Source organism: Thyridium curvatum (genome assembly GCF_004353045.1).
Source record: "Thyridium curvatum strain D216 chromosome Unknown NODE_12_length_601061_cov_81.036774, whole genome shotgun sequence".
Taxonomy (NCBI): domain Eukaryota; kingdom Fungi; phylum Ascomycota; class Sordariomycetes; order Thyridiales; family Thyridiaceae; genus Thyridium; species Thyridium curvatum.
In genome coordinates, this window is record NW_022156767.1 from 575,166 (window position 1) to 601,061 (window position 25,896).

Genomic DNA, 25,896 nt, shown 5'->3' on the forward strand with positions numbered 1-25,896 from the left:
CAATTGTAGATGCGTACTAAGCTGCCTATACGACAACGACAATAACATAATGTATCTTAAATTGTAGGCCCTCTCTAGGTTGTTAAGTGATGATCGGGGCCAGTCCCCCTTGAGCCTACAACCCAACCCTGACCCAGCATGTAACTATCGCGAGTCGTGACTTCCTATTGAACCATTGAATATTGCACACCGCACGCTGAATTGGCATTAACAAAACCACCTGATCAGGCCATCCGGGTAACGATTCCTGATGGGTCTATTTGCATGAACTTTCCATAGCTTCGTTTTCCTTTCTCGTACTCTTCTCCAGTTACACATTCAGGTAAATCTTCGCACCACACTACCAACAGTCCCCTAACCTTGTGATAGTCACCCTATCTCTCTCTCACGCACACACATACATAATTAGGTATCTATATCATTTCCAGCAAAGTCCAGCTTGTCTTATGGTATCATCATCGCATGCAAGAATCACAGCGCCAGGCCGGCTAACCCCTTTTTCTTCACCCAGAATAACAACTAATATGTTAAATGGTCCCCTTTGCCTCTGTAGAAGGAGGTAGAAACTTTTCTCGAGAAAACCTCTTCTTCTTTTTTTCGGAGCAACCGAAGAGACGGACTCTGATGAAGTGGTTTCCTCCGACGAGAAGAAAATACAGAACCAAATCACGGTCAACGGCGGCAAGGCGCAAATACAAACGATGAGCACCAAAATGACACACTAGGATAGTAACATGAGCGCAAGGCCGAGTCGAGAGGCGTGAATCCCGTACGGGAAGAACCCCGGCTCGAAATTTCAGACAAGGACATGTTTCTGGGGCGGGAAACTGGCTATGATACAGCCAAATGCCACCGCACTGTTAACACAAATACCACTGCTCTGAAAGTGCTATCCCACTATCTAAAGCCGACTAGATTTGATGATTGTCAAGGAAAGTCGTTCACAGCAAACTAGAAAGGCTATCCCACTACCTAAGAAAACCGATTTGGTTTGATGGGTAGTCAAGGTCCTGCATTCATTGAGCCTATCTCACTTTCTACTGTCCAATCATAGAGCTCCCAAGCTGCGTGAATGATGGAGTTTATGTTCGCTTGCCGCCTAGCTGCAGATCTCGTGACTGTGGCTGAACCTCGGGCTTTGCCCAAGACGTCCCTGCCTCCGATGGTTTGATCAGGCTGCAATTCAGGCACAACATCTTTCAACATCGACACAAGACTAGATCATCAATAAGGTACTCATTCCAACATCCAATCTTCTCTCGCATTGTTGTCGAAAGCTCCTCGCTAGGATTCTTTGTGTGTTCCCAAATTTAACACCCACTCGGTGGTAGTATCAGAGGCACGAGATTACACTTGGTATATTCAAAGATTCCCGATCCAAACCATACACGATGGAGGCTCTTGCAGCACTATCGGTCGCATGTAACGTGATGCAGGTAATCAGCTTTGGTTACGATGCCATCGAAATCACGAACAAGCTGCGTGTGGATCGATCGCCAGATCCGGACCTCGGCTCCGCAACGAGGCAGCTCAAGGCCATCGGCGAAGAGCTTGAACGCGCTGTTCATGCCGCGCCGGCTGCATGCACAGGGCCTGCGGTCGTTGGCCCTTCTACTTCGAATACATCCACTCCTTATCCCGCAACCAGCTCCCCGCACCTCTCTAGCGGCGACGAGTTGCGAAAAGTGGCCCACGAGGTCGTGCGTATCTCCGACTCTCTAGCCCAGGAATTGGAGAGGTACAATAGGGGAACGAAGCGTACATTGGGGCGTCTCGTCAAAGCGGTCACGTACAAATGGAAGAAGCCCAAGATTGATGGTTTGGAGAAGGGCTTGCATCGGGCACAGGATATAATGCAGACACGCATTCTGGTCAAATTATGGCAAGTCTTCTGGATAAAGCGGACTGATGAAGATGGCGGCGACTGACTCGACGCAGCCAAGAGGTAAAGGATACCCATGTCGACGTGACTCGACTCGACCAGAAGACGCAAGCCTTCGTCGACAAACTTCAACAAGGACAAATCAACTTGTCTCAGTTGATACTCAAGGACGGCAAAACAACTCAAGACCTTGTGGCTTCAGAATCAAAGCGAATCATCGGCGAAATGCAGCAAGAGCATAGGAACATTTCTCAGCATATGTTCGAGAACGGGAGGGATACTCGAAACCTTGTGACCGCAGAAGGAAGTGAGACCAGAAGGCACCTCGCGGTTCAGCTGGAAAGCCTGCATGCCCATGTTTCCGATGGCATCCAAGATACTAATTCATATCACATCGAGGCCGAGAAGGGAAAGCAAGTTGATCGCTTGCTAAACAGCCTTCGATACGAAAACATGAACCAACGCCTCAATAACATCACTACCAGGCATGAGAAAACCTTTGAATGGCTTTTTGTTGATCGACCCACAAGCCAAGAAATGGACGATGACATCGGTGGTGACAGCCTGGAAGATATTCACGAATCAGATGCTGAACTGAGAGATCATTCCATCGGTGATACCTCGTCCGAGTGTACTGACGATGGGACTGATGACTATGTGCCGGGCTGGGATGAGTTCAGCAAGTGGCTTTGCTCAGAAGATCGATTGTACTGGATTAGCGGCAAACCTGGCTCGGGAAAGAGCACTCTCATGAAATTCCTGGCTCAAGACGATCGCACAACTACATATCTCCGGCAATGGAGATCCGATCCATCAGTCCTCTCTGTTTTTATATTCAAGGCAGGCACGCCGATGCAAAGTAGTCTCTCCGGAGTTCTCCTCAGCCTATTTCATCAATGCCTCCTCACTTGTCCCGAGACAAGTGCCAGACTCCTCCAGGAAAACCCAGCTTTGATGAGAAAGTCATCATATCATGACTGGTCGGTTGGAGAACTCGAACTGCTATTGGGTAGCGTGATAGCCAAGTCAGACCGCAGTTTTTGCATCTTCATTGACGGCTTGGACGAGATCAAACGCAAGTCTCCTGACGAGGCTCCGGGACTCTTGAGAACTATCGATATCTTGCGAACGTTGTCGAATGTCAAATTTTGTGTGTCTAGTCGACCTGAAGCTTTCTTTGAAAGAAGGCTTCAAGGACATCCGTTGCTGAGACTCCAAGACCTGAACGAGGAAGATATAAGGCACTACGTGGAAAGTGCCCTCGAAGACCTATCCCACCAATTTGATTGGCTGGCCACGAAACAGAATTACACGGAAAGCAGTTCTAAGAAAGACGACTTTTCGGCAGATGAGTTGTCGGAAGCCACTTCTGTGGAAGACGAGTTGCACTATTCGACAAAGACCCGCATCATCAACCTCATAGTTTTCAAGGCACAGGGTGTATTCCTTTGGGTTGCACTTGTGGTGCGGAGCGTCATCTCCGGTTTGAACAACCGAGATGACTGGGGAAATCTATATGGGAGGATCCGTGAGCTCGACGATGACTTGGCGATGCTCTATAACAGCATGTGGAAACGATTGAATGAAGACACCAAGGTTTACCGAGAACAGGCGGCATTCTATCTCCAAGTTGTCCTCGAGTCGCAACAGCACCCTCAGTCTGAGCTATGGAGAGGCGCCCCTTTGACTTTGTTCAGCATGGTGGCTATGGTCTCAGAGAAGCCATTTCGAGATATGATTTGGAGGCGGTGGGGCCCTATGACTTCAGACTTCTCTGCATTCATATCCCAAAAATGCGAGACCACAAAGCGGCAGGTGCTTGCCAGGTCTGCTGGACTACTCGAGATCAATCCAGTCGGTGGTAATCCGTGGGAGCAAAGTGTGGACTTCATCCATCGCAGTGCCTATGACTTTCTCAATGATACCGACGAAGGGCAAGCAATACTGGAATTTGGCAGACGGTCAACGGACGATCTAAATATCTTGGGAGTGGAGTCGGAACTATGCAGAATATCATACTTCTCACACGATCCTGATCGCCAGAAGTGGCTGCGAGGCCCACTGTTTGAAGTGGGGCAATTCTACACGTTTTACCTGTCTGATGATGCACGAAAGACTTGTTTGGCAGTGGTAAAATATTGGATGGGGTTGGCTTTGACCAGCAACGACGCACATCGCGAGGTGACAGAGGCTGCTGCGGACGGTCGCTTCTGGGAGGTAGTAGAGCACTCACTAGCACTGTTGCCACCTCCTGCGCCGTTCATGTTATGCGACTGGACAACCAGGTTGTTGCATTATGCAGTCATCCGCCGTGCTTGGGACAGGATGCCATGGCTATTGAAGGAAGGGGCGGATCCGAACTGGCGACACGAGATACTCGGTACTTGCTTTTCGCCCTTTCCAGCTCATCTTTTCGGGTTTGGGAGAGCGGCTGATTTATTTCTTGGAAACTTTTATGATCTGGACGCTACGCTCGGGGTATTAAGGGCTTTTCTAGATCATGGACTCGACCCAGAAACTCGCACCCTCGCCTTTGTGACATCGGACGTTCACAAGAGTGAATTGTTTCCATTTTCAACGCTTACTAACTGCTACGAGCCGACTAGCTGGACCCTCTCTCGCTGGCACAGCCCTGGCACCATGGGTCTCATTCTCGAATTGTCATATGCTCAGCTTGCTATGCTCACCCTATCCAACGCCCGTGGTATTTTCAACACTCGTTTCACCTGGAACAAGCTCTGGGCCCAGTGCCCCGAAATCTTCCCCAGCGCGACCACGGCACCGCTGAAAATGACGCACCTCGTTATACGCCGTTCCATACCTAGCGACAGCTATGAGTCGGTTGCTAACAGTCTCGACTTTTGTGCCCTCAGCAGTCATTCTGCCAGGCCTGAATTCGTCTTGGCTGGATTCTGCCTCGATTCTGACCTCAACGAAACTCTCAGGCCAGGTAACGGGAAATGCCCCTACCCACCCCGCCTCCAGTTAGAACAACACACGCCGGACTGTCCGGGACCACGACTCACAGTTTCCAAACTCCCATCACAGAATAGAAAGAATGATACTGAACGTAGACGGATAGAGCAGTTCTTCCAAGAACCAGAGAGCCACGGGAAAGAGATCTTTACTGTTGAGGGAGACATAAATCCTCGGGAAGTTAACCAACAGATGTGTGGTGTTTTGAGGAGGAACTATCCCGATGACCAGGTACACACCGGTGAGCTATATAAAGATGTAGTCTTGGGAGAAGTATAACATGGGTAGGATTGCATTCTTTTATGTAGGCCTTGAACTTCAACCGCTCAATTAGTTACTCCTAAGATTACAGATTCACATTTAATAGTGTGGCCGTCTTATTTTCCATCATGATATGCATTTACATTGACCTCTGGTCATATTGCAGTCAAAGGAGCGGTCTCGTGTCTCAGTGACTAATCAAAAGGACATGTCACCCGACTTACCCCGAGCAGCTATAGATTGCGATGAGCCCCGTCGAGAGTTGAAAGAGCACGCTTAACAAGTAGATATTCAGTCGCTCAATATGGAACGTGGCAGTTGGCTACTGAGTACTGTTCATACGCTCTGCAAGCAACAGTAGGGGCATCTTGACGGATGGAACCTTGTTCGAATTGAAGACAATGAAGTATCATGAAGATAATTGAATACTTCAGGGTACCAAGTGTTGGAAGAACCTTGATCATCTTCTAACGATTCGACCGCAGAGACGTTTGAGTACACTCAACAACCCATTGGCCTGCTTAAAATGAAAGACTGTTCATCACAATAGAACCCAGCTGCTGATTTTAGACATAGCAGAAGCTTGGACGAGGACAGTGGCAAGTTACGAATGTAACAGACGGTGGGCAACAACGGAGTACTGTCATGCGGCCAGAATCAGAAGCAGCGGTGTAGCTCAGGTAGGTTTGCAGGGACTGGCTCGGTGAGTATTAACGGCATGTATTGCAAGAATCCCAAAAATTGCTGGAAATAAGATAAACAGCTATTGATCCTAGATTCTTAGGTGGTTACACTTAATGAGCCAAGTGGAAACATCTAAGCACAGGAATAAAATGACTGGAGTCCATGCAACTTAGGTTGACCCCGACAAGAATATGTTTCTGCATTTTCGGGCTGTTTTCGTATCGGGGATTGGCCATTTCAGTCACCAACAGTTTGCACTTCTTCAGCAACAAGTCTAGCCATCGTATACAAGCTAAATGACTGCTCTTATCACAAAAACGTTCAGGTCTTTTAGAGAAGCTATTTATGGCAAGTGCGCTCTAAAAATGCCCGTTTTGAAAACAAATTGAATGTTTCATGAAAACCTCCAGCTGGTGATCGGTCCATGACATTGTTCGTAAAGTTCAGGATTCACCTTGAAATACAGCCGGGTTCCATCTTCTGCCCCAAAGCATTATTTACAGTGAACAACTCAATCATCTGCCCAAATGCATTTCCTACAACAGAATAAATTTCCTTTCTGTGCTCACTCCGAATACACCAGGGTGTTATCTCCCAGTCCCGACACCTTCTCATGATCGCTTCAAAGGGTCGACATCTCTGAAGATGCGAGTCATGGCGCGAAAGTGCTGGCGAAACTCACGGTACTCGGCGCGAGACATGACGATCTCACCTGCCCAGGCGCACGGCTCGCTGTTGACGACGACCCTCAGGGGGGATAGCGACAGCTCGTTATTTGTTTCATTGCATGTGTGAGGATCCTTCATCTCGTCATCCGTCTTGTCGTCATCCTCATACTGATGCTGATTAATCGGCTTCCAGGTGCTCATCATTGGAACGCCGGAATACTTTGCTTGGAGATCCAGTGCAGCGGCGGCGATTCTCCTAGCCCTGGCTGCCGCCACTGCCGCTGACGCCGACACCGTGTCGGCAGCAGTGATTGTCGTGCGTGGGTACGCGGCAGCAGACGCCTTGCGGACCTTCCGTGGCTGCGCGTGGGCCTGGGCCTGGGCCTGCTGCCGGCGCGCCACGGCGGCCAGCCTCTCGCGCTTGCGCTCCTGGCGCTCCTCCTCGGGCCGCGGGTGCACGCGCTTGGAGTGGTTGAGCTTGGCGCCGATGGAGGAGAAGAAGATGTCGCAGTCGCGGCAGAGGCGCTGCTTGGCCGACTTGATGTTGCGCTTGAAGGGGCAGTCGGGCCGGTGCGAGAGCAGCTCCCAGGCGTTCTCGGGCGTGAAGTCGGAGCACACCTTGTCGCAGCAGGGGCAGCGGACGGTGTCGTCGGCGATGACGTTGCCGCTGCTGCTGTCGATGTCCACGGGCTGGTAGAAGTAGCCCGCGGCGGCGACGGCCTCGGCGCGGGGCTCGGCGTGGGGCCAGCCTTCGAAGGAGTAGAGGCGGGTGTCGTCGTCGATGTACTTTGCGTATTCGGACATCGTGGGCGAGCACGGGCCGTGGATGGGAAGGATTTGTGGACAAGACTATGGGGATTATCACGAGTTGTGGTTGGCTTTGTTTGACCAAAGCTCTGATCTGTCAATCCATGTGATAGAACATGCGTGTTGACGTCTTTACCATCGAAGAAACAGCAGTTGGGATAGGCTTTATGCGATTACGTGCCAGCCAGCTTTCCAGGCTACGATGTTTGGCAGCAGCAACGGCCAAAAAAGCCTTTTGTGCATAATGTCTTTGTATCATGCCCATACATCACGGTGCCAGATCAAAGCCTTCAATCCTAAAGAGATTTTGTATAGAATAAAGAGAAACATTGGACAAAGGAATTGTGTAAGCCGCCGGATTCTCCAGGCCAAGAAGGGTTTGGCAAACAGGAGAGGGAACTCTCCGAACGCAAACAAGCACCCATGTGCCTTCAGTTTCGGCCTCTGCTTCAGGTGTGTTCTGCATTCTCTGCACTGCTTTCTTCGTGTGCTTCTACCTTTTGCTGTATTCCGACGACATGTAAAGAGATTTTGCATTGTTCCTTTGTTTCATTTGAGATAACATGCATTGTTAAGCAAACTTGACGACTGGCCAGGAACACTCCTCTCTCACACGTGAGCAACTAACTTTCAACCAATGACAACTTGCCTGAAAGACAGTCACCTTTCGAGCTTCGATCTTCCAACTCTTTCTTCTTTGAATCATGATTCAAGTAAGCTAAATGAGTATTGCGGGAGAAGACGAGGTGAGGTCGGAGATGTTAGCTTAGTCATAAACGGCTGTGCGGGTGTGGCCCGAGCTTCTCCAAATTCCTAGCTCCGCCGCCGCCTCTGATCAGATCTGCACCAACCTTTCCCAGAGAACCGAGCAATCGCAAAAAGACGCCCGATACAATGAACCATTGAGCCTCCATTGCTGCTTTTCACGTGGTCGCATTTGATACCTGCCGCTTCTGAGCGTTTCAAGTTTGCCCTGAGCTGCAGATTGTTCTCCCAAGATGACGCGCATCCCTACAGCTCAGCTCTGGAGGTACCTCCTGAGCGGCCGGCTCTCACGCCATGGCTGTCTTCAGACCAGCAATCCTTTGCGGAGACCCCCGTTGACACCCTCTATACGTGCCATTGCCTTGTCGCCACTGCAGCAGACTCGCAGCCTCTCCCACGCACTGGAACCAAGCCCCAATAATCCTGCGATGAAGCAAACCCCCGTGGTGCCGCTGCGCAAACAGCTCAAGGACGAAGCCAAAGCTGCGAAAGCCGCAGGCAAGAACAAGAAAAAGAAGAAGAATGCGGACAACCAGACGGTGCCGGGCTGGGAGCTGACGGTCGGAATCGAGATTCACGCCCAGCTCAACACAGCGCGCAAGCTCTTCTCCGCCGCGAGCACCTCGTTCAACGACGACCCCAATACCCACGTCGCGCTCTTTGACGTTGCCGTGCCCGGCTCGCACCCTCGATTCCAACAAGAGACCTTGATACCCGCGCTGCGCGCTGCCCTCGCTCTGAACTGCGACATACAGAAGATCAGCCACTTTGACCGAAAGCATTACTTCCACTGGGACCAGCCGTCCGGTTACCAGATCACGCAGTACTACGAGCCATTTGCCAAGAATGGATACATCACGTTATATGCGAGGGATGGGATCGCTGCTCAGGACGGAGAGGAGATCCGGATTGGCATACAGCAGATACAGATGGAGCAGGACACGGGCAAGACCATTGCCCGGCCGGGCGACGTGCACCTCTTGGACTTCAACCGGGTGGGCGCGCCGCTGATCGAGATCATCACCCTGCCGCAGATGCACCACCCAGCCACCGCGGCGGCGCTGGTGAGGAAGATCCAGCTGCTGCTGAATTCGGTCGACTCGTGCGTGTCGGGGATGGAGTCCGGCGGGCTGCGAGCCGACGTTAACGTGTCGGTCCGCCGCGCAGACGACCCGGCGGGGAAGCTGGGTCAGCGCACCGAGATCAAGAACCTGAGCAGCTTCAAGGCCGTTGAGGACGCCATCATCGCCGAGCGCGACCGCCAGATCGCCGTGATCGAGGCCGGCGGCGTCGTCCTGGGCGAGACGCGCGGCTGGTCGCTGGGCAGCACCGAGACGCGGAGGCTGCGCGGCAAGGAGGGCGAGGTCGACTATCGGTACATGCCCGACCCGGACCTGGGGCCGGTGGTCATTGGCGACGATCTCGTGAGCCGGCTGGCGGAGACGATGGGGGCGCTGCCCGACGCCGAGCTCGACGATCTTATTCAGAACTACGGCCTGTCCTCAAAGGATGCGGTGTCGCTCATGCTGCTTGACCAGGGCGGGCGCATCCAGTTCTTCTACGACGTCGTCGACTCGCTGGAGGAGAGAATGAAGGAGGATCTGCAGGGCAAAGTCGACGTCAAGGAGCTACGTGTCCTGGCTGGCAACTGGGTCCTTCACGAATTGGGCCGTCTCACCTCGGACCGCAACACGGACGGCGAGACCGACAATGACCTGCAGATGACGCGCGAGGGCCAGTGTCGCATCCGCGCCGCCGACCTCGCCGAGATTCTTGCCTATCTCCTGCAGAAGCGCGTCACTGCGCGCGTGGCAAAGGAGCTGCTGTTCGCCCTCTTCCGAGGTGACATTGGGGGCTCGTCGTCGGAAGGCCGCGTCGGCAGCGTGACCGAGGCCATCGAGAGGGACGGTCTGTGGTTCGACGAGCTGACTACGGAAGAGTACGGCGCCCTAGCGGAGGAGGCGATGGTGGACCAGGACAAGGTGCTCAGGGAGTTTGTAGACTACAGGCAGTATCCTCAGGGGAAGCTCATGTTCCTGGTGGGTAAGATGATGCGGCTGGGCCCACAGGAGCGGATCGACCCGGCCACGGCAGAGAAGGTCATGAAGGCCAAGGTGGAGGAGCGCCTGGCCGGCAGTGTACGATAGGGCTTACCGAGATTGGACGGTGGAATGGTCTGGCCTGTTTCCATGCATAACAACGCAACATGATCGTATTCGCGGCTACAGGCCACGGGCTAGCATGCGCCAAGCGCTTGGGTGCTGTTCAGAAGAGCTAACAGGAGCTCATCAGGAGATACCTCATGATGGAAATGCGTCTCTTTGGGTTAATTACCTATTCCACTACTGAGAATCGATTGGTTTGGCTTGATTACCAGCAGTTGACAGGTTACCTATCCCACTACTCCGTACGTCCCTAATAAGATTAATTATGCATGCCTGACATCGGAAAAGATGCTCCCATGTTGTGTCTGGAATGTTGCTTCGATGCGGGCCCACGTGGATGGCACTGATGGGTCGCAGTCCCACTCCCAAAAGACATTGTTTCGTCCACGTTTATTTCCTCTTCAATCCCGTCACGGCGGATCACCAGATTTCGCACCACCACCACCACCACCAAAACCACCACAAAAGTTCAAACATTCACAACCACCACAGCGAGGCCAATTGTGTAGCCCGCGCCCGAACTCTTTGCTAGTCTGCCATCTCAAATGCCATGCGACCCGGCCCGTCATGGCGGTGACGATCGCAAAGGATCACCAGCCCCTGGCCAACGGCAGTGGCGACAGCGGCGAGCTCAAGTCTCGGCCCCGGCGGATGTCCTCTGCTCGCCGCCGCTCCTGCGATGTCGTGCCTAGCTCCGGCATTCACGCAGATGCCGGCTTCCACCCCGTCGAGCGCATCCCCACATACCTGCAGCCCGAGATCCCCTTGCGCCAGCGGCTGCACCATTTCACTTTTGCCTGGTACACGGTAACGTAGGTGTTTCTGTCCCTGTCTTTTTGACGCACGCTGCGCGCGCCCGTCTCCGAAGTTTGAATGGGAGCGTCGCTGACTAGGTCGAGCAGCATGTCAACAAGCGGCATCTCACTCGTGATGGCCTTGACGCCCCATCGCTTTGAAGGCCTCAACTACATCGGCCTCGTTCTGTTTATTTTTGACCTGCTGCTCTTCATCCTCATCACCGTCTCTCTCATCTTCCGCTTCACCATCCACCGCCACACCTTCCGGAAGGCCCTCACCCACCCGACCGAGGCCCTCTTCATCTCCACCTTCTTCCTGTCCATCGCCGCCATCCTCACCAACATGGACGAGTACGGCAACATCTTCCTCGGCGACACGGCCAAGACGGGCCTCTCCAAGTTCCTGCAGGCCGCCTTCTGGATCTACCTAACCGTCACCTTCCTCTTCTCGGTGCTCATGTACCACCTGCTCTTCACCGTCAAGGAGGAGCGCCGCCTCACCGTCGACGTCATGACCCCCGCCTGGATCCTGCCCATCTTCCCCGTCATGCTCGCGGGCACGCTGGCGGGCTCCTTCTCCCGCCAGCTGCCCGCGGGCCAGGCCTTCGCCGTGCTCTGCGCCGGCCTCGCCGCCCAAGGGCTGGGCCTGCTGGTCTCGCTCTTCATGTACTCGACCTACCTCTCCCGCCTCATGGCCTACGGCCTCCCCGGCCAGCGGCCCGGTATGTTCATCGCCGTGGGCCCGCCGAGCTTCACCTGCGCCGCCCTCGTGGCCATGGCGGCCGACGTGCCCCGCGTCTTCACGCAGCTGGCCTCGGACTCGTCCGGTTCGGCCGTCGAGCTGTCCGCCCTCACGGGCCGAGGGGACGTGGCCACCCTGGCCGCGGGCGTCCGGCTGCTCGCCATCGCCGCCTCCATGTTCCTCTGGGGCCTGAGCTTCTGGTTCCTGGTCTCGGCGCTCGCCGGCGTGGCGAGCGGCATGCCGGACCGCAAGTTTCATTTATCTTGGTGGTCCTTCGTGTTCCCCAACGTCGGCTTCACCATCGCGACGATACGCATGGGCGGCGCCATCGGGAGCGAGGGCCTGCTGTGGGCCTCTACGGGGATGACGATCTGCCTGGTCATTGTGTGGCTGTTCATCGTCTTCCGATGCATCTTGGCTGTGTTCAGGCGCGAGATCGTCTGGCCTGGGCACGACGAGGACCAGTGACAGAAAGAAGATGCTGCTTTGTCGCAGCTGCTATTTGTGTTGAAAAGGGAAGACTTATGACTATAGATTGGGATGAAAGGGGGCATGCTCATTGATACCATATAGACTGCGAGTGTTTTTTTTATAGTTTGATCAGTACTAATCTTTATACTATACTTTCATGTAATGACAAAGCACGGGTGTGAAAAAGGCTGTGAGACAATAACTTGAAGCATTTCACAAACGCCTTTGCTCATCCAACAAGCACATAGCGTTAAAGCAGTAGATAACCCGCGCCACGTCATATCTGAGCTCAGTAATGACAGTTTGTCAGGGGTGAGTTGCCCACGCCTTGGTCTTCATCCTCGTTCAGCTTGTACAGATGTATGCAATTCTGGTGGTGGAGGGGCAGATCTTGCAGGAGACAAGATGAGATGGCCTGGGATTGGGCTTCTTTCTCTTGCGAGCTGCTTCTGGATAATATTCCCACGTCTGCCGACTGGCTGCCGACTGTCTATCAAGACTCTGAGTGGATCAAACCATCATCTACCCTTTGCAGTTTTCATGAGAGCTTTCCGGAGCACAAACATTCTGGTTCTGGCAGTGCATGTCTGGCGACAAAGCCAAGGCCATATCAGAATCCATTCACTTCCACCTCACTTTCTGCTCAGTCACTGGCCATCAACCAACCCAGCAAAGAGCATCATTGAGGTCACTTGAAGCCTTATCACCTTCTTTGCATTTCTAAAACTCCATTCAACCATTTTATTTGTTGTCTGCTCTGACCCCTCTGCCCTGGTCTGGAAAAGGAAAATCTCTACTACACAGATTCATCTCCCAATTTCAGGCCACATTCTCGCCTCTTCTGCAATGTCGGACCAAGTATCGTCCCAAGATACATCGTCGGGTCTCCCCATCAAGACCCTTCGAGAAGTCTACGACCTGGTCGACTGGGCCGAGTCGCTCCGCACTCACCTCGACGAGCTCGGCGTCGACTACCTGCTCGACAACCAGCCGGACCCGGCCCTGAAGCGCGACGACGAAGATGACGACGACAACAAGGTCGTCGACCAAAGCGCCAGCGTCGCCGCCAGCGCGCGCAAGCACCGCAAGAAGAAGCGTCGCCAGGACGTCCGGATCGTCACGGAGCTGATCCGCGCCTCGGTGCAGCCCGCCGCCGCCGTCCTCCAGGACAACGGCTACGCGCTCGACGCGCCGATGCAGCCGCGCGGCCGCTTCGACGCCGTCATCTACGCCATGCAGCAGCACGCCTGGCGCTCGGGCCTCGTGCGCGACCTGGTGCTGCGGCTGTGCGTCGTCGACGCCGACAGCTGCGACACGCTGGCCGCCTACCAGGGCGAGCTCGTCGAGCTGCGCCGCCGCATGCACTGCGCCGGCTGCTACCCGGGCGACGCGCACTTCATGTGGGCCGCCGTCCTGGGCCTGCGCCTCGCGTACCCGGCGCTGTTTGCCGAGCTCGACGAGCGCCTGCGCGCCCGCGAGCTGGACCTGCCCAGGCTGATGCAGCGGATCGCGCGCAAGGCCATCAAGGAGACCGTCGTCGTGAGCCCGAGCAAGGGCACGCCGGTCAGGGAGCGCCCGTGAAGGGGGGGACGGGGGTGTGTGGCGTCGGATGCCTTTCTACAAGTAGAAGGCAGGGTGGCAGAGACTGATGCGTTGTATTGACATGGTTCATGCGAATAAGATGGAGCTTCGACACGACACACGGCCACGATGTATTGCGGAAGGGGAGAGGAGATAATACTGTGTGCAAGGAGAACAGGTTGCCATTGGTTCAACAACGGAACAAGACAACCCGAGGACCGGGATTCAGGAACGTCCAGGTAGTATTAATCATACCACTCTATCTAGACGTGCGCCTACTCCGTGATTTAAGGTTATTGCCTGTGTGCCGAGGAGACACCTTGATAGACCAAAGAGTGCTTCCCGTGGATGATTCATGCTGACCGCAAGGAAAAGACCTGGGCAATAAGCACTATGCGTGGAGAGAGAATAATACGAGACCACGCTCCGCTCTCTGCATCACATGCATGCTCTTCATCATCGAGCATCATTAATACTACTCTCCTCTCTTAACCACTGGCTAATTCGGACCGAATTATTGCGTTTCTTGGGAACGCACAAATTGTTCCGCCCATTCACTGGAAGCTCGTCCCATCTCTCCACCGCGTCGCTAGGCTGGAGACGGCAACTGGTTGTATATTCCTGCAGAAGCGGCACATTGCCGAGAGGATCTACAGTTGCATCGAGATGCAAGGCCCAGTGCCCCCAATGCGCACCAATCGGCCACGATCCCTCACTTGCAAGCTTCCCCGCACCGGACGCGTTGGAGAAGCTCGCGATCACACCGGCCCGTGGCGGTCCGGGACTCCTCCATCGTGTAAACAAAAAGGCTGATGGGCGTTTCCTCTTCTTCTCCCGAATTGGCCTCTAGCTATACAGCCACGAGTGGTTTGTATCCCCGTCATTGCGTCAAATCTCGAGAAACAATGGGGATCCGACGAGAGGCTTTCGCCTCCTTTGCCGTCATCCTCCTCAGCCTCGTGCTGTTACTCGCCTACGTGCCTTCACCAGCGTCGGCGGCCACCCTCAAATGCCGCGACAGGCCCGCCGGCCGCGAGCGCACCAGTCTCAACGTCGGCTGGCGCTTCCAGCGCTCCGAAACCAGCCCGGACGGCCTCAGCTACGACCAGCTCAAGGCCTACATCCTGCCCTCGGCCAACGACTTCATCAAGGACCCGGCGCAGCACCACCAGCGGCCGTCCTCGCCGCCGCCGCCGGTCGACAGGGCGCAGGCGGGTTACGACGACAGCCAGTGGGAGCAGCTCGACCTGCCGCACGACTGGGCCGTCAAGGGGCCCTTCTACACCGGCGCCGACCCCGTCATCGACGGCAGCATGGGCCGCCTGCCCATCCAGGGCGTCGGGTGGTACCGCCGGACGTTCGCGCTCGGGCCCGCCGACGAGGGCAAGGCGGTGTACCTCGACGTCGACGGCGCCATGTCGTACGCCATGGTCTGGGTCAACGGCAACCTGGTCGGCGGGTGGCCGTACGGCTACGCCTCTTTCCGCCTCGACCTGACGCCCTACGTCAACAAGGGCGGGGAGGAGAACCAGCTCGCGATCCGGCTCGACAACGCGGTCGACAGCTCGCGCTTCTACCCCGGCGCCGGAATCTACCGCAACGTGTGGCTGACGAAGGTGTCGCCCGTGCACATCGGGAGGTCGGGCACGTGGGTCAGGTCTAGGGACATTTCGACCACATCGGCGACACTGGATATCACTGTGCAGCTAGAGAACACGGCGAAGAGTGGCGGCAAGGCAGTCGACGTCAGCGTCGTGACCGACGTGCATGTCATGGACGCAGCCAGCGGCAAGGCCGGCGACAAGGTGGCCACCTTTCCCAACGCGACGGCCAGCCTCGACGCCGGCGGCAAGCAATCCGTCAACGGCTCGGTCTCACTGCAAAACCCGCGCCTGTGGGGGCCCAGACCGGAGCAGGAGCCCAACATGTACGTCGCCGTGAGCCACGTGTACGTCGGCGGCAAGGAGGTCGACACCTACGAGACGCCGTTTGGCGTGCGCACCGTCGAGTACAGCGGCGAGACGGGCCTCAGCGTCAACGGGCAGCACGTCTTCCTCAAGGGCATCTGCCAGCACCACGACCTGGGCGCGCTCGGCGCGGCCTTCAGCGTCCCCGCCGCCGAGCGCCAGCTGCAGGTCATGCAGGACATGGGCGTCAACTCGCTGCGCACGTCGCACAACCCCCCGGCGCCGGAGCTGCTCCAGCTGGCCGACCGCATGGGCATCCTGGTCCTCGACGAGATCTTCGACACGTGGCGCACGGCCAAGGTGACCAACGACTTCCACCGCATCTTTGACGACTGGCACGAGGCCGACACGCGGGCGTTTGTGCGCCGCGACCGCAACCACCCGTCCGTCTTCCTCTGGTCCTTTGGCAACGAGGTCGCCGAGCAGAGCCAGGGCGACGCGGGCGCCGCGACGGCGCGCGCGCTGCACGCCATCGTGCGCGACGAGGACCCGACGCGGCAGACGTGCGTGGGCATGGACCAGGCGCGGCCCGGCAGCGCCTTCACCCAGGCCGTCGACACCATCGGGCTCAACTACCAGGGCGAGGGCCGCGGCGACGGCCCGCCCGCCTTCCCCTCCTTCCACGCCGCGTCGCCGGGCAAGATGATCTTCAGCACCGAGTCCTCGTCGGCTGTCAGCAGCCGCGGCACCTTCCTCTTCCCCGTCACGCCGGCCAACAGCTCCATCGTGCGCGACGGCAACGGCGCCGACGACGCGACCATGACCGTCAGCTCGTATGACCTCTACGCCGTGAGCTGGGGCGCGAGCCCGGAGAAGGTCTTCTTCGCGCAGGACACGTACCCCTGGGTCGCGGGCGAGTACGTGTGGACGGGCTGGGACTACGTCGGCGAGCCGACGCCCTACGCCGACCGCGCCCGCAGCAGCTACTTTGGCATCGTCGACCTGGCCGGCTTCCCCAAGGAGCGGTACTACCTGTACCAGTCGCGCTGGCGGCCCGACGTGCGCAACGCGCACATCCTGCCGCACTGGGACTGGCCCGGCCGCGTCGGGCAGGTGACGCCCGTGCACGTCTTCTCGTCGGCCGACGAGGCGGAGCTGTTTGTGAACGGGGAGTCGCAGGGCCGGGTCAGGAGGGCCGCCAGGACGTACCGCTTCCGGTGGGACCAGGTCGTCTACCAGCCGGGCGAGGTGCGCGTCGAGACGTACAAGGACGGCGCCGCGTGGGCCAGCGCGACGGTGCGGACGACCGGCAAGGCCAAGGGGCTGCGCCTGTCGACGTACAAGGGCCGCGCCGGCATCAGGGCCGGAGGGGACGACCTGGCGTTTGTGAGCCTCGACATCGTCGACGAGCGGGGCGACGTGGTCCCGCTCGCGGGCGACGACATCACCTTCTCGGTGGACGGGCCGGGGGAGATCGTGGCCACGGATAACGGCGACCCGCGGGACTACGTGGCGTTCCCGTCCAAGGAGCGCAAGGCGTTCAACGGGCACGCGCTGGCGATCGTGCGGGCCAGGGCCGGCGCCACGGAGCCGATTACCGTCAAGGCTTCGGCCGATGGGCTCGAGGCCGGGGAGGTAACGCTCAAGATCGAGTAGGTGGTAGAGAGAGAGGGAGCCAGGGACAAAGAGAGACGTGTGTTTAGGGTATGGTCTGCACCACGAAGACTTCGAAATACGACGAGTAAAATTGAAATATGAAATATGAATTACCTACTATCATGCTGTGCAACTTAGTGTGTCTAGTGAATTGATGAGAGGGTGTCAACCTCAACACAGGGTGTCAGGAGTAGTATCAGCAGCATTCACTGACTGAACACCATCATCGATCGAAGGACCTACATAGAAAGGAGGTCGCGCGACACATGCCAGAGAATGGCTAGGCCAATTCTTGTCTCCCTCCTCATTCTTCGGGCGACCGATGACAGCCACAGTCGAGCTTCAGATCGATCTCGGCTCGGCAGGAGCCGTCAAATTGACGACGAAGAGGACCTACTGCATTTCTAGTCACCGGCTCTTGGCGATCACGTCGTGGTTGACATCGCGGTGCTAACTAGACGTGAGAGCAACAGACAGAAATGGTCACCGAAGTCGCTTGGCCTTCCGGGGTTTGTCAACCAGCTGCCTGAGAGCGACGAAAGAAAACCTGCAAGGCATGTGGTGCCTCAGTGCCCAACTAAGACAGGGCGGAGATAAATCTCCATAATTCAGCGCAACCCGGCCGGTCGGGCTGAGATTGTCAATTTCCTTGCCCTGTTGCGTACGGAGTAGATGTGTAACATTGGGCTGGATCGAGACAGGATCGTGAAAATCCATCCCTTAACAGCACGCCCGCACGCTGCAGGGAGAGGTAGATAATACGCAGAGCGGCTCATGGACGGCTGTCGGTGGCCCGGGGAGGAATTCTCGAAGAATCAACGGTAGTTTTGTCTTGGCGGCGCGCTCGGCCGAGCCTGGGCTGGCCTTGGCTATCTTGGCCGTCTTGGCCTCTGCTTGGCAGACGATCGTGGCGCCCAATTAGGGGGCGAGACTCGTCAATTGGCTTGGTGGCATCGGGGAAGGCCTCTGACGGTGTACCATGATGTTCTGCGGGTTTGATATGACGATAGGGAGGGAAACTCGAGCATATGGACCTCCGGACAGGCTCCGGAGGGCAGCGGCATCGCCGTCCCCGGCCCCGCGGTCGACCTGCAGCCGGAATAGTGGGCTTGCACGGCTCTCTCGGCAGCAAAGACGTGGCCGGAGTTCTGAAAAAATGGGTCGTCATCGATGACCAAAGGCCCAAGCCGGTTCCGGAGTCTCCCCGAGCGGACATGGGTTGGGTGTAATTTTCATCCTTGTTAGGGGGTGGAGGAGGCGAAGAAAGAGGTGGGCACCGACCCGGCCAGGGCGGCCTTCGGGAGTCGTGCATGACAGCGTCTGGGGTAGAATGCGGCTATCGGTGGGTTTCTCCTCTGCCCAGACGGCACGGCGCCGTCGCTCGCTGGGCTGGGCGCTGCATCCATTTTGACTTGAGCCTCTTGAATTTGACGACAGCCAAAGGTACTGTGAGAGGACAAGACCGGGAATTGCGATACTGTTGGTGAATGGGATCGGGTTGAATGCATCAGCATCGCCATCATCATCGTTGTCATCGTCGTCCCGGGCTGGGACGAGTCGCGAGGGACCTCGTCTGGGGTGAAGCAGCGAAAAGAAAAGACCAACAGCGACGGCCGCGCTGGCCCGGCACACGCATGTCATGTTGGTGGAGAAGCCGCCCTCGCCCTCGCCCTCGCGGCCCGGTCTGCGATTTCGCGGGTGTCGTCCGACCAGAAAAAACCTGGTTATCTCGAACCACCACGCCATATATTCTTGGCCTTTTCCTCCTCTGCTGCCTGTGACTGATCTCTGTTTCTTGTGATCTTGGTCTCGTGTATCATAATTCCATATCACCAGCCTCAGTCTTTCTCCTGCCGTTTCGTGCTATTTCCTCACCTTCTTTGGCTCACCTTTGAAAGAAACAACATACCTAGACTCACCACCGTTTTCTCAACCCCCCTAACTACTATCTGGTTTGAGCTGGCACCACGGTAGAACAGCCACACATGCGCACTTGCCAGAAGTAAACCCGCCCTGAGCGTCTCTTGGAAAAAGTCTCTCGAGACAGAAAAATGGCGGAGGAGAAACCCGGACTCGGTGCCAGGCTGGCCAAAACGTGCCTGGGCATCGACATCTACGAGCGGAGCCCCCATGAGCCCCTGGACCTCGGCGCCCGTGCGGCGCAGGGCATCCAGCCGGCCCAGGCGTACTTCGAGGACGAGCCGACGGTCAAGGAGTGGCTGCTGGACCACCGGCCCACCATCCCCGGCACCGTCAGATACGTCCGCAGCCTGTTCCCCTTCACGACGTGGATCTACCGCTACAACCTGACCTGGCTGCTGGGCGACGTCATCGGCGGCATCACGCTCGGCTTCGTCGTCGTGCCCCAGGCCATGGCCTACGCCCTGCTCGCGCAGCTGAGCCCGCAGTACGGCCTGTACACGTCCTTCACGGGCGCCGTGCTCTACTGGCTCTTCGGCACGGCCAAGGACATCGCCATCGGCGCCACGGCCGTCGTCTCCCTGCTCGTCGGCCGCATCCTGTCGCGCGTCGGGCCCGAGCACCCGGACATCCCGCTCGACCAGATCGCCAAGACCATCTCGGTCATGTCCGGGCTCATCCTGCTCGCGTTCGGCCTGCTGCGCCTCGACTGGATCATCGAGTTCATCCCGCACGTCGCCATCGCGGCCTTCGTCACGGGGGCGTCCATCACCATCACGCTGAGCCAGGCGCCGACCATGCTGGGCATCAAGGGCGTCGACACGCGCCAGCCGGCCTACCTCGTGTGCATCGACACGCTCAAGGCGCTGCCGCGCTGCACCGTCGACGCCGCCGTCGGACTCACAGCGCTGTTCCTGCTGCATCTCATCAAGTGGTACTGCGGCCGCATGGCCGTGCGCCAGAAGCACCGCCAGCGCCTCTGGGACACGCTGTCGTCGATCCGCATGACCTTTGTCATCCTGCTCTACACCCTCATCAGCTGGCTCGTCAACCGCGGCCTGGCCCTCGACCAGGTCAAGTTCCGCATCCTGGGCCCCGTGCCGACGGGCTTCCAGGCCGCCGGCCCGCCCAGCTTCGACCCCAACCTCATCAAGGCCATCATGCCGGACCTGCCGGCCGTGCTCATCATTCTGATCATCGAGCACATCGCCATCGGCAAGTCCTTCGCGCGCATCAACAACTACGTCGTCGTGCCCTCGCAGGAGATCATCTCCATCGGCGCGACCAACTTCCTCGGCCCCTTCCTGGGCGCCTACCCCTCGACGGGCTCCTTCACGGGCACGGCGGTGCTGTCCAAGGCCGGCGTGCGCACGCCATTCGCGGGCGTCTACAACGCGCTGATCCTGCTGCTCGCGCTCTACGCCCTGACCTCGGTCTTCTACTACATCCCCATGGCCTCGCTGTCGGGCCTCATCATCCACGCCGTCAGCAACCTCATCACGCGGCCGGCGACCCTGCACCACTACTGGATGGTCTCGCCGTTCGAGGTCTTTGTCTTCTTCGTCGGCGTCGTCGTGTCCGTCTTCGAGTCGCTCGAGACGGGCATCTACTGCACCGTCGCCATCTCCATCGCCCTGCTGCTGCTGCGCCTGGCCCGCACGCGCGGCCGCTTCATGGGCCGCGTGCGCGTGCGCCGCCACGGCAACAAGGCGGCCGACGACGACGACGAGCCTGACGCCGACAGCGACAGCGTGGAAGGGAAGACGGCCAGTTGTTCGTCCGAAACCCACCACCACCACCAGCATCACCACCACAATCATCAGCACGACGAGGACTCCGTCTCGGCGACGCGCAGCGTCTTCCTCCCGCTCGACCGCCAGGACGGGTCCAACCCGGACATCGAGGTCGAGGCGCCGTACCCGGGCGTGTTCGTCTACCGCTTCTCCGAGGGCTACAACTACCTCAACCAGGCGCAGCACATCGAGACGCTGACGTCGCACATCCGCGCCAGCACCAAGCAGGCCGTGGCCAACCAGTACGAGCGGCCCGGCGACCGGCCGTGGAACGACCCGGCCCCGCCCAAGGGCCACGCCGAGCGCGTGGCGACGCTGCCGCTGCTGCGGGCCGTCGTGCTCGACTGCTCGGCCGTCAACAACATCGACATGACGGCCTGGGAGGGCCTGTGCGACATGCGCGCGCAGCTCGACCGGTGGGCCAGCCCGGAGCCCGTCGAGTGGCACTTTGCGGCCGTCAACAACACGTGGACGCGCCGGGCGCTGGCGGCCGGCGGGTTCGGGTTCCCGAGCGCGCGGCACGCCGACGAGTGGGCGCGGTGGCGGCCGACGTGCAGCGTGGCGGAGCTCGTGGAGAGGAGGAGCGGGCACCCCGGCGGAGCCGCGCAGCGCGACGAGGAGTCGGCCGTGGAAGGGGAGGAGCGGCGGCCGGAGACGCGCGAGGGTCCCAGCGCCGTCACGAGCGGGACGCTGACGCCGGCCATGGAGGGCTGCGGGCCGCGGCCGGACCCGGACGCCAAGGTCGTCGTCGGCGCGGCGGTGGTCGTGGGCGCGGCCAAGCTGCGCAAGGGCAGCACGACGACGGGCAGCGGCGAGGTGCCGCTCGAGAAGATGGGCGCCGTGCAGGGCGTCGACCGGCCCTTCTTCCACATCGACCTCGCGTCGGCGGTCGAGTCGGCCGTCAGCGGGGCGGTGCGGCGGGACCGGAGGAGGGCGATGGCCGCCCGCGCGGGCCCTGCGGCGGTGGGCTCCGGGTCGGATACGGAGCACGAGGGCCGGGAGGAGGTGGAGGAGGCGGAGACGCTGACGATCGAGGAGCAGGTCGTCGAGAGGGCGAGGGATTAAAAAGCAGAGAGGGCGACACCCAAGATACTCTCAGGAAGTAGAGGCTTTGTCTGGCTACCTGCTATCTTTGCATGCATGCATTGGCGTTTTGGATGGGATGTTTTGAGAGCAAGAAAAGAACGAGGGCATTGAGTTTGCGGCCTATATGATACCATGCATCTCTGGCGGGGAGATACAGTATAGATACACATTTTGCATAGATGTGATAATTAATATTCAAGATGAAGTAGTTACAACATGCAGAGATCTCGGGCTTTTCGCCTCCCGTGGTGAATGATGTTGTCGTTTGTAGTTGAAGCTGTACCTGGACGGATCCCATGGATGGAGGCTGACCGGATTGATAGGTAGCTACAGCCCTGGAGTTAGCCCTGGAGGGCCCCTTAATTGGCGTGGATAATGGGCCACTCAGTGACATTAACTACCTGTACCTAGCGCTTGCCCCGCGACGCGCGCCACGCTTCCATTGCTTCCAGAGAGATCGTCGACCGCCGGGCCTTGAACCTCGTTCAATGTTCTACTTGCCGCCAGTCTGGGTCGGTGTCACTCTTTCCACTGTCATAGATTTGGGGGCGCTGTTCGAGGCACTTTCTTTTCTTTTCATTCCGACACAGACATCTTCTCTTTGTCTTTGCGTCGGTCAGCAAACATCGACGCATTCTCGACGGGTTCAATCCATGCCTTGATCTGACCATGGAGGCCGCTACTCGCCGGCACTTCTTCCACCACGGCGGAGACGACGTACGCTCCTCCATGTTCTATCCTTCGCCTCTCCGCGCTTGAGGAGACAGTCTTGATACTGACAAGCTCGTCTTACCAGCCCTCCGCCTCCCCAGCCGAGCGCGACGGCTGCCACTGGTGCCAGCTCCGCAGCTTCGCGACGCACAAGGCCCTGCCCATCACCGTCGTCAACGAGACCGACGACGGCGCCGTCCTGCCCCCAGACTTTCGCTTCATCGACCGCTCCGAGTTTGGCGACGGGGTCGAGCCCGCGGCGGCTAACTTCCGCAGCGGGTGCGAGTGCGCCGACGACGACGAGGAGTGCATGTACGAAGGGTGCCACTGCCTGGGCGAGATGGAGGCCGACTCGGACGGCGCCGATGGGGGGAGAGCAGGTCCGCGCAGGAAGATCTTTGCGTACCACAGCCACGGGGCCAAGGCCGGGATGCTGAGGAGCAAAGTGCTGCAGTCGCGCGAGCCCATCTACGAGTGCCACGAGGGGTGCGCGTGCTCGTCGAGGTGTCCGAACCGGGTCGTGGAGAGGGGCAGGCAGATCCCGCTGCAGATCTTCCGGACGGAGAACCGAGGCTGGGGTGAGTTGTCTTCGCTAGTGCTGCTAGCTATCTAGACTGTCGCATTTCCGGGCCCTTCCTCACTGACAAGCCGCACAAAAACAAGGCGTCCGGTCCCTCGTCGACGTCAAGCGCGGCCAGTTCGTCGACCTCTACCTCGGCGAGGTCATCGCCGCGCGCGAGGCCGACCGCCGGCGCGCCGCGTCGTCCCGGGCGCAGCGCAAGGACGTCTACCTCTTCGCGCTCGACAAGTTCTCGGACGAGGCCTCGCTGGACCCGCGGCTCGCGGGCCCGCCGCTCGAGGTCGACGGCGAGTTCCGGTCCGGCCCGACGCGGTTCGTCAACCACAGCTGCGAGCCCAACATGCGCATCTTTGCGCGCGTGGGCGACCACGCGGACAAGCACGTGCACGACCTGGCGCTGTTTGCGGTGCGCGACATCCCCAAGGGCGAGGAGCTGACGTTTGACTACGTCGACGGGCTCGAGTCGATGGACGACGACGCCAACGACCCGCGCACGAGGGACGACATGACGCGGTGCCTGTGCGGGAGCAAGAAGTGCCGCGGGTACTTGTGGTGATGGGGGCCGGGATATTGGCTTTGGGGTTGGGGGGGTGTGTTTATGACATGAATTGGTGGTTTGTATCGTTGGCTTACCTCACAGGAACGAGAATGAGTGAGGATACAGATACAGATACAGATACCCAGGGGGCGTTGTAGACATGACATGATTTTCCATGAACAGAGTAGTCCATGCCGACTGTTTAACTTTGGACAACAGAGGCTAGTTACTTGCTACTTGCAAATGGTCTTGTAATCCGGAAGAAACCGTGATCACTGCCAACAATAAACTTTGAGAAGGACGGAGCTACCAGCTGAGAGCTGAGCATCATTAGCAGCAGGTGCATGACCAGAGGCCAGCTTGTACTTCTTGTACAATAAGCTGTGAGCAGCTACTCTGCGTCGCCAGGATCTGTGCAGTGCCCTCTGGCGTGGGGAGAAGCCGAGGGAGGTGATCGCCCTTTAAGCGCAGCAGGGTAGCAGATCCAGCCTAACCGGGTTACGGTCGACGACTTGGTCACCAGTGTACTCAACTATTCATTCGTATTATCGCCAGCATCGTCACGACGGCTCTTGATGAACAACGCCCGCCCTCTTCAACCTGAGCTTCTTAAAAGGCCACATTGGCTCTCTCTCTCTCCATTGTCGGACACCCTCTGTGCCACCAACCAACCTGTTTCCCAGCCCTACCTTCAACAGCTTTGCCTCCGTGAGTACTCGACTTAACTACTGAAATAGCCCTCTCTCCCTCTACCTCTCCCTCTCCCTCTCCCTCTCTTCCCCGCTTTCTTTTGACGACGACCCGCGCGGCCTGCTATTTAGTTAGTCTGCCCAAGTGTTCTAGATGATCTGATCTGCCCCACTAGTTTACTCGCCCGGCCCCCAGTCAAGTCAATTGCTGGGCTGATCGAATGAACTTGCGTCGTCACAAGCCACCGGGCAATTGACTTCAGGCGAACGCATAGAGCTAATCAGTAGCAATAAGGGCCAAGACTTTTGCAACCCCTGCTTTTGCTCTCCCCTCCTTCTCCTCCTCCTCTTCGTCGTCCACACTTCGCCTCTCCCTTCGATAGCTGAACGACAGCAGAGCCAACTACGTGCGCGGCAATCGCTCCTCGCAATCTTGCTGCTCTTCTCGTTCTCGATCATGTATCTCTAATCGCAGCGCTGTCCCACATAGTGTGTTGTCAAGGCGTTCAAAGATGGTATGTACCTCTCTTATCCCAGAAGGCCCAGCCTCGTCTTCATTCTGGCCCGCCGCCTCCCCCCCCCCTCCGCAAAACAAATACAACAGCGACAGACACAAATACTCACACTCTCTCCGACCGACAGGGCTGCTGCTTCTCCTCGCCGGGCGAAGGCCCCAACTCGCCCTACCCAGGAGGCGGCGCCGACGACCCAGCCGCCTCCTCGACCCGCCCCATCAACAACAGCAACAACGCCAACGCCGTCACCAACCCCCGTGCCCAAGGCACCGCCGCCGCCTGCGCCACCGCAGCAGCTTCCTCCGCCGGGACCACCTCCACCTCCACCTCCACCGCCGGCCCGACCAGCAACAGCAGCAGCGCCAGACACCACCACCGCCGCCGCAGCCGCACCCACCGCCACAGCCAGCAGCCGCTGTCGCAGCACATCAACAAGCCCCTCCGCCGCCACACCTGGGCCTCCCCCTCCAGCCTGTCCACCGCCCGCCGCGGCGCCGGCGCCGCCGCCAACCGCCGCCGCTGGAGCCGGCGCGCCATCGACCGCGAGCGCGCCGACTTCTTCGACACGCGCGTCGCCGGCCGCGCCCCCGCCGCCGGCGCCTCCAAGCTATCGGATACATGCTCCGTAAAACGAAGCCCAAATTTCGCTCCTTGCTGGGGGGTCCTTTGCTCATCTGCGAGAGAAGCTACGTCATCGTGTAA

The 25,896-nt window shown here is 58.2% G+C and overlaps 8 protein-coding genes across 8 annotated transcripts; 7 read left to right on the forward strand and 1 right to left on the reverse strand.

Moving 5' to 3' along the window:
- Positions 1-1,391: 1,391 nt before the first annotated feature.
- On the forward strand, positions 1,392-5,399 carry E0L32_003012 (uncharacterized protein; the record flags this gene model as incomplete). The annotated part of the gene is made up of 4 exons (XM_031137266.1): positions 1,392-1,738; positions 1,939-4,832; positions 4,965-5,089; positions 5,286-5,399. The coding sequence occupies 4 exons, from the start codon at positions 1,392-1,394 to the stop codon at positions 5,397-5,399; spliced, it is 3,480 nt and encodes a 1,159-aa protein (XP_030999622.1).
- A 1,015-nt stretch (positions 5,400-6,414) lies between these two features.
- E0L32_003013 (uncharacterized protein) lies at positions 6,415-7,275 on the reverse strand (the record flags this gene model as incomplete). The annotated part of the gene is made up of 1 exon (XM_031137267.1): positions 6,415-7,275. The coding sequence occupies one exon, from the start codon at positions 7,273-7,275 to the stop codon at positions 6,415-6,417; it is 861 nt and encodes a 286-aa protein (XP_030999623.1).
- Positions 7,276-8,276: 1,001 nt separating this feature from the next.
- On the forward strand, positions 8,277-10,190 carry E0L32_003014 (uncharacterized protein; the record flags this gene model as incomplete). Its single annotated transcript, XM_031137268.1, has 1 exon — positions 8,277-10,190. One exon carries the CDS (start codon positions 8,277-8,279, stop codon positions 10,188-10,190), a length of 1,914 nt encoding a protein of 637 aa, XP_030999624.1.
- A 585-nt stretch (positions 10,191-10,775) lies between these two features.
- Positions 10,776-12,215, forward strand: E0L32_003015 (uncharacterized protein; the record flags this gene model as incomplete). Its single annotated transcript, XM_031137269.1, has 2 exons — positions 10,776-11,020; positions 11,111-12,215. 2 exons carry the CDS (start codon positions 10,776-10,778, stop codon positions 12,213-12,215), a joined length of 1,350 nt encoding a protein of 449 aa, XP_030999625.1.
- Positions 12,216-13,064: 849 nt separating this feature from the next.
- E0L32_003016 (uncharacterized protein) lies at positions 13,065-13,799 on the forward strand (the record flags this gene model as incomplete). Its single annotated transcript, XM_031137270.1, has 1 exon — positions 13,065-13,799. One exon carries the CDS (start codon positions 13,065-13,067, stop codon positions 13,797-13,799), a length of 735 nt encoding a protein of 244 aa, XP_030999626.1.
- A 905-nt stretch (positions 13,800-14,704) lies between these two features.
- E0L32_003017 (uncharacterized protein) lies at positions 14,705-17,362 on the forward strand (the record flags this gene model as incomplete). The annotated part of the gene is made up of 1 exon (XM_031137271.1): positions 14,705-17,362. One exon carries the CDS (start codon positions 14,705-14,707, stop codon positions 17,360-17,362), a length of 2,658 nt encoding a protein of 885 aa, XP_030999627.1.
- A 2,051-nt stretch (positions 17,363-19,413) lies between these two features.
- On the forward strand, positions 19,414-22,140 carry E0L32_003018 (uncharacterized protein; the record flags this gene model as incomplete). Its single annotated transcript, XM_031137272.1, has 1 exon — positions 19,414-22,140. The coding sequence occupies one exon, from the start codon at positions 19,414-19,416 to the stop codon at positions 22,138-22,140; it is 2,727 nt and encodes a 908-aa protein (XP_030999628.1).
- Positions 22,141-22,830: 690 nt separating this feature from the next.
- E0L32_003019 (uncharacterized protein) lies at positions 22,831-25,823 on the forward strand (the record flags this gene model as incomplete). The annotated part of the gene is made up of 4 exons (XM_031137273.1): positions 22,831-22,878; positions 22,958-23,450; positions 23,536-23,995; positions 25,322-25,823. 4 exons carry the CDS (start codon positions 22,831-22,833, stop codon positions 25,821-25,823), a joined length of 1,503 nt encoding a protein of 500 aa, XP_030999629.1.
- Between the last annotated feature and the right edge of the window lie 73 nt (positions 25,824-25,896).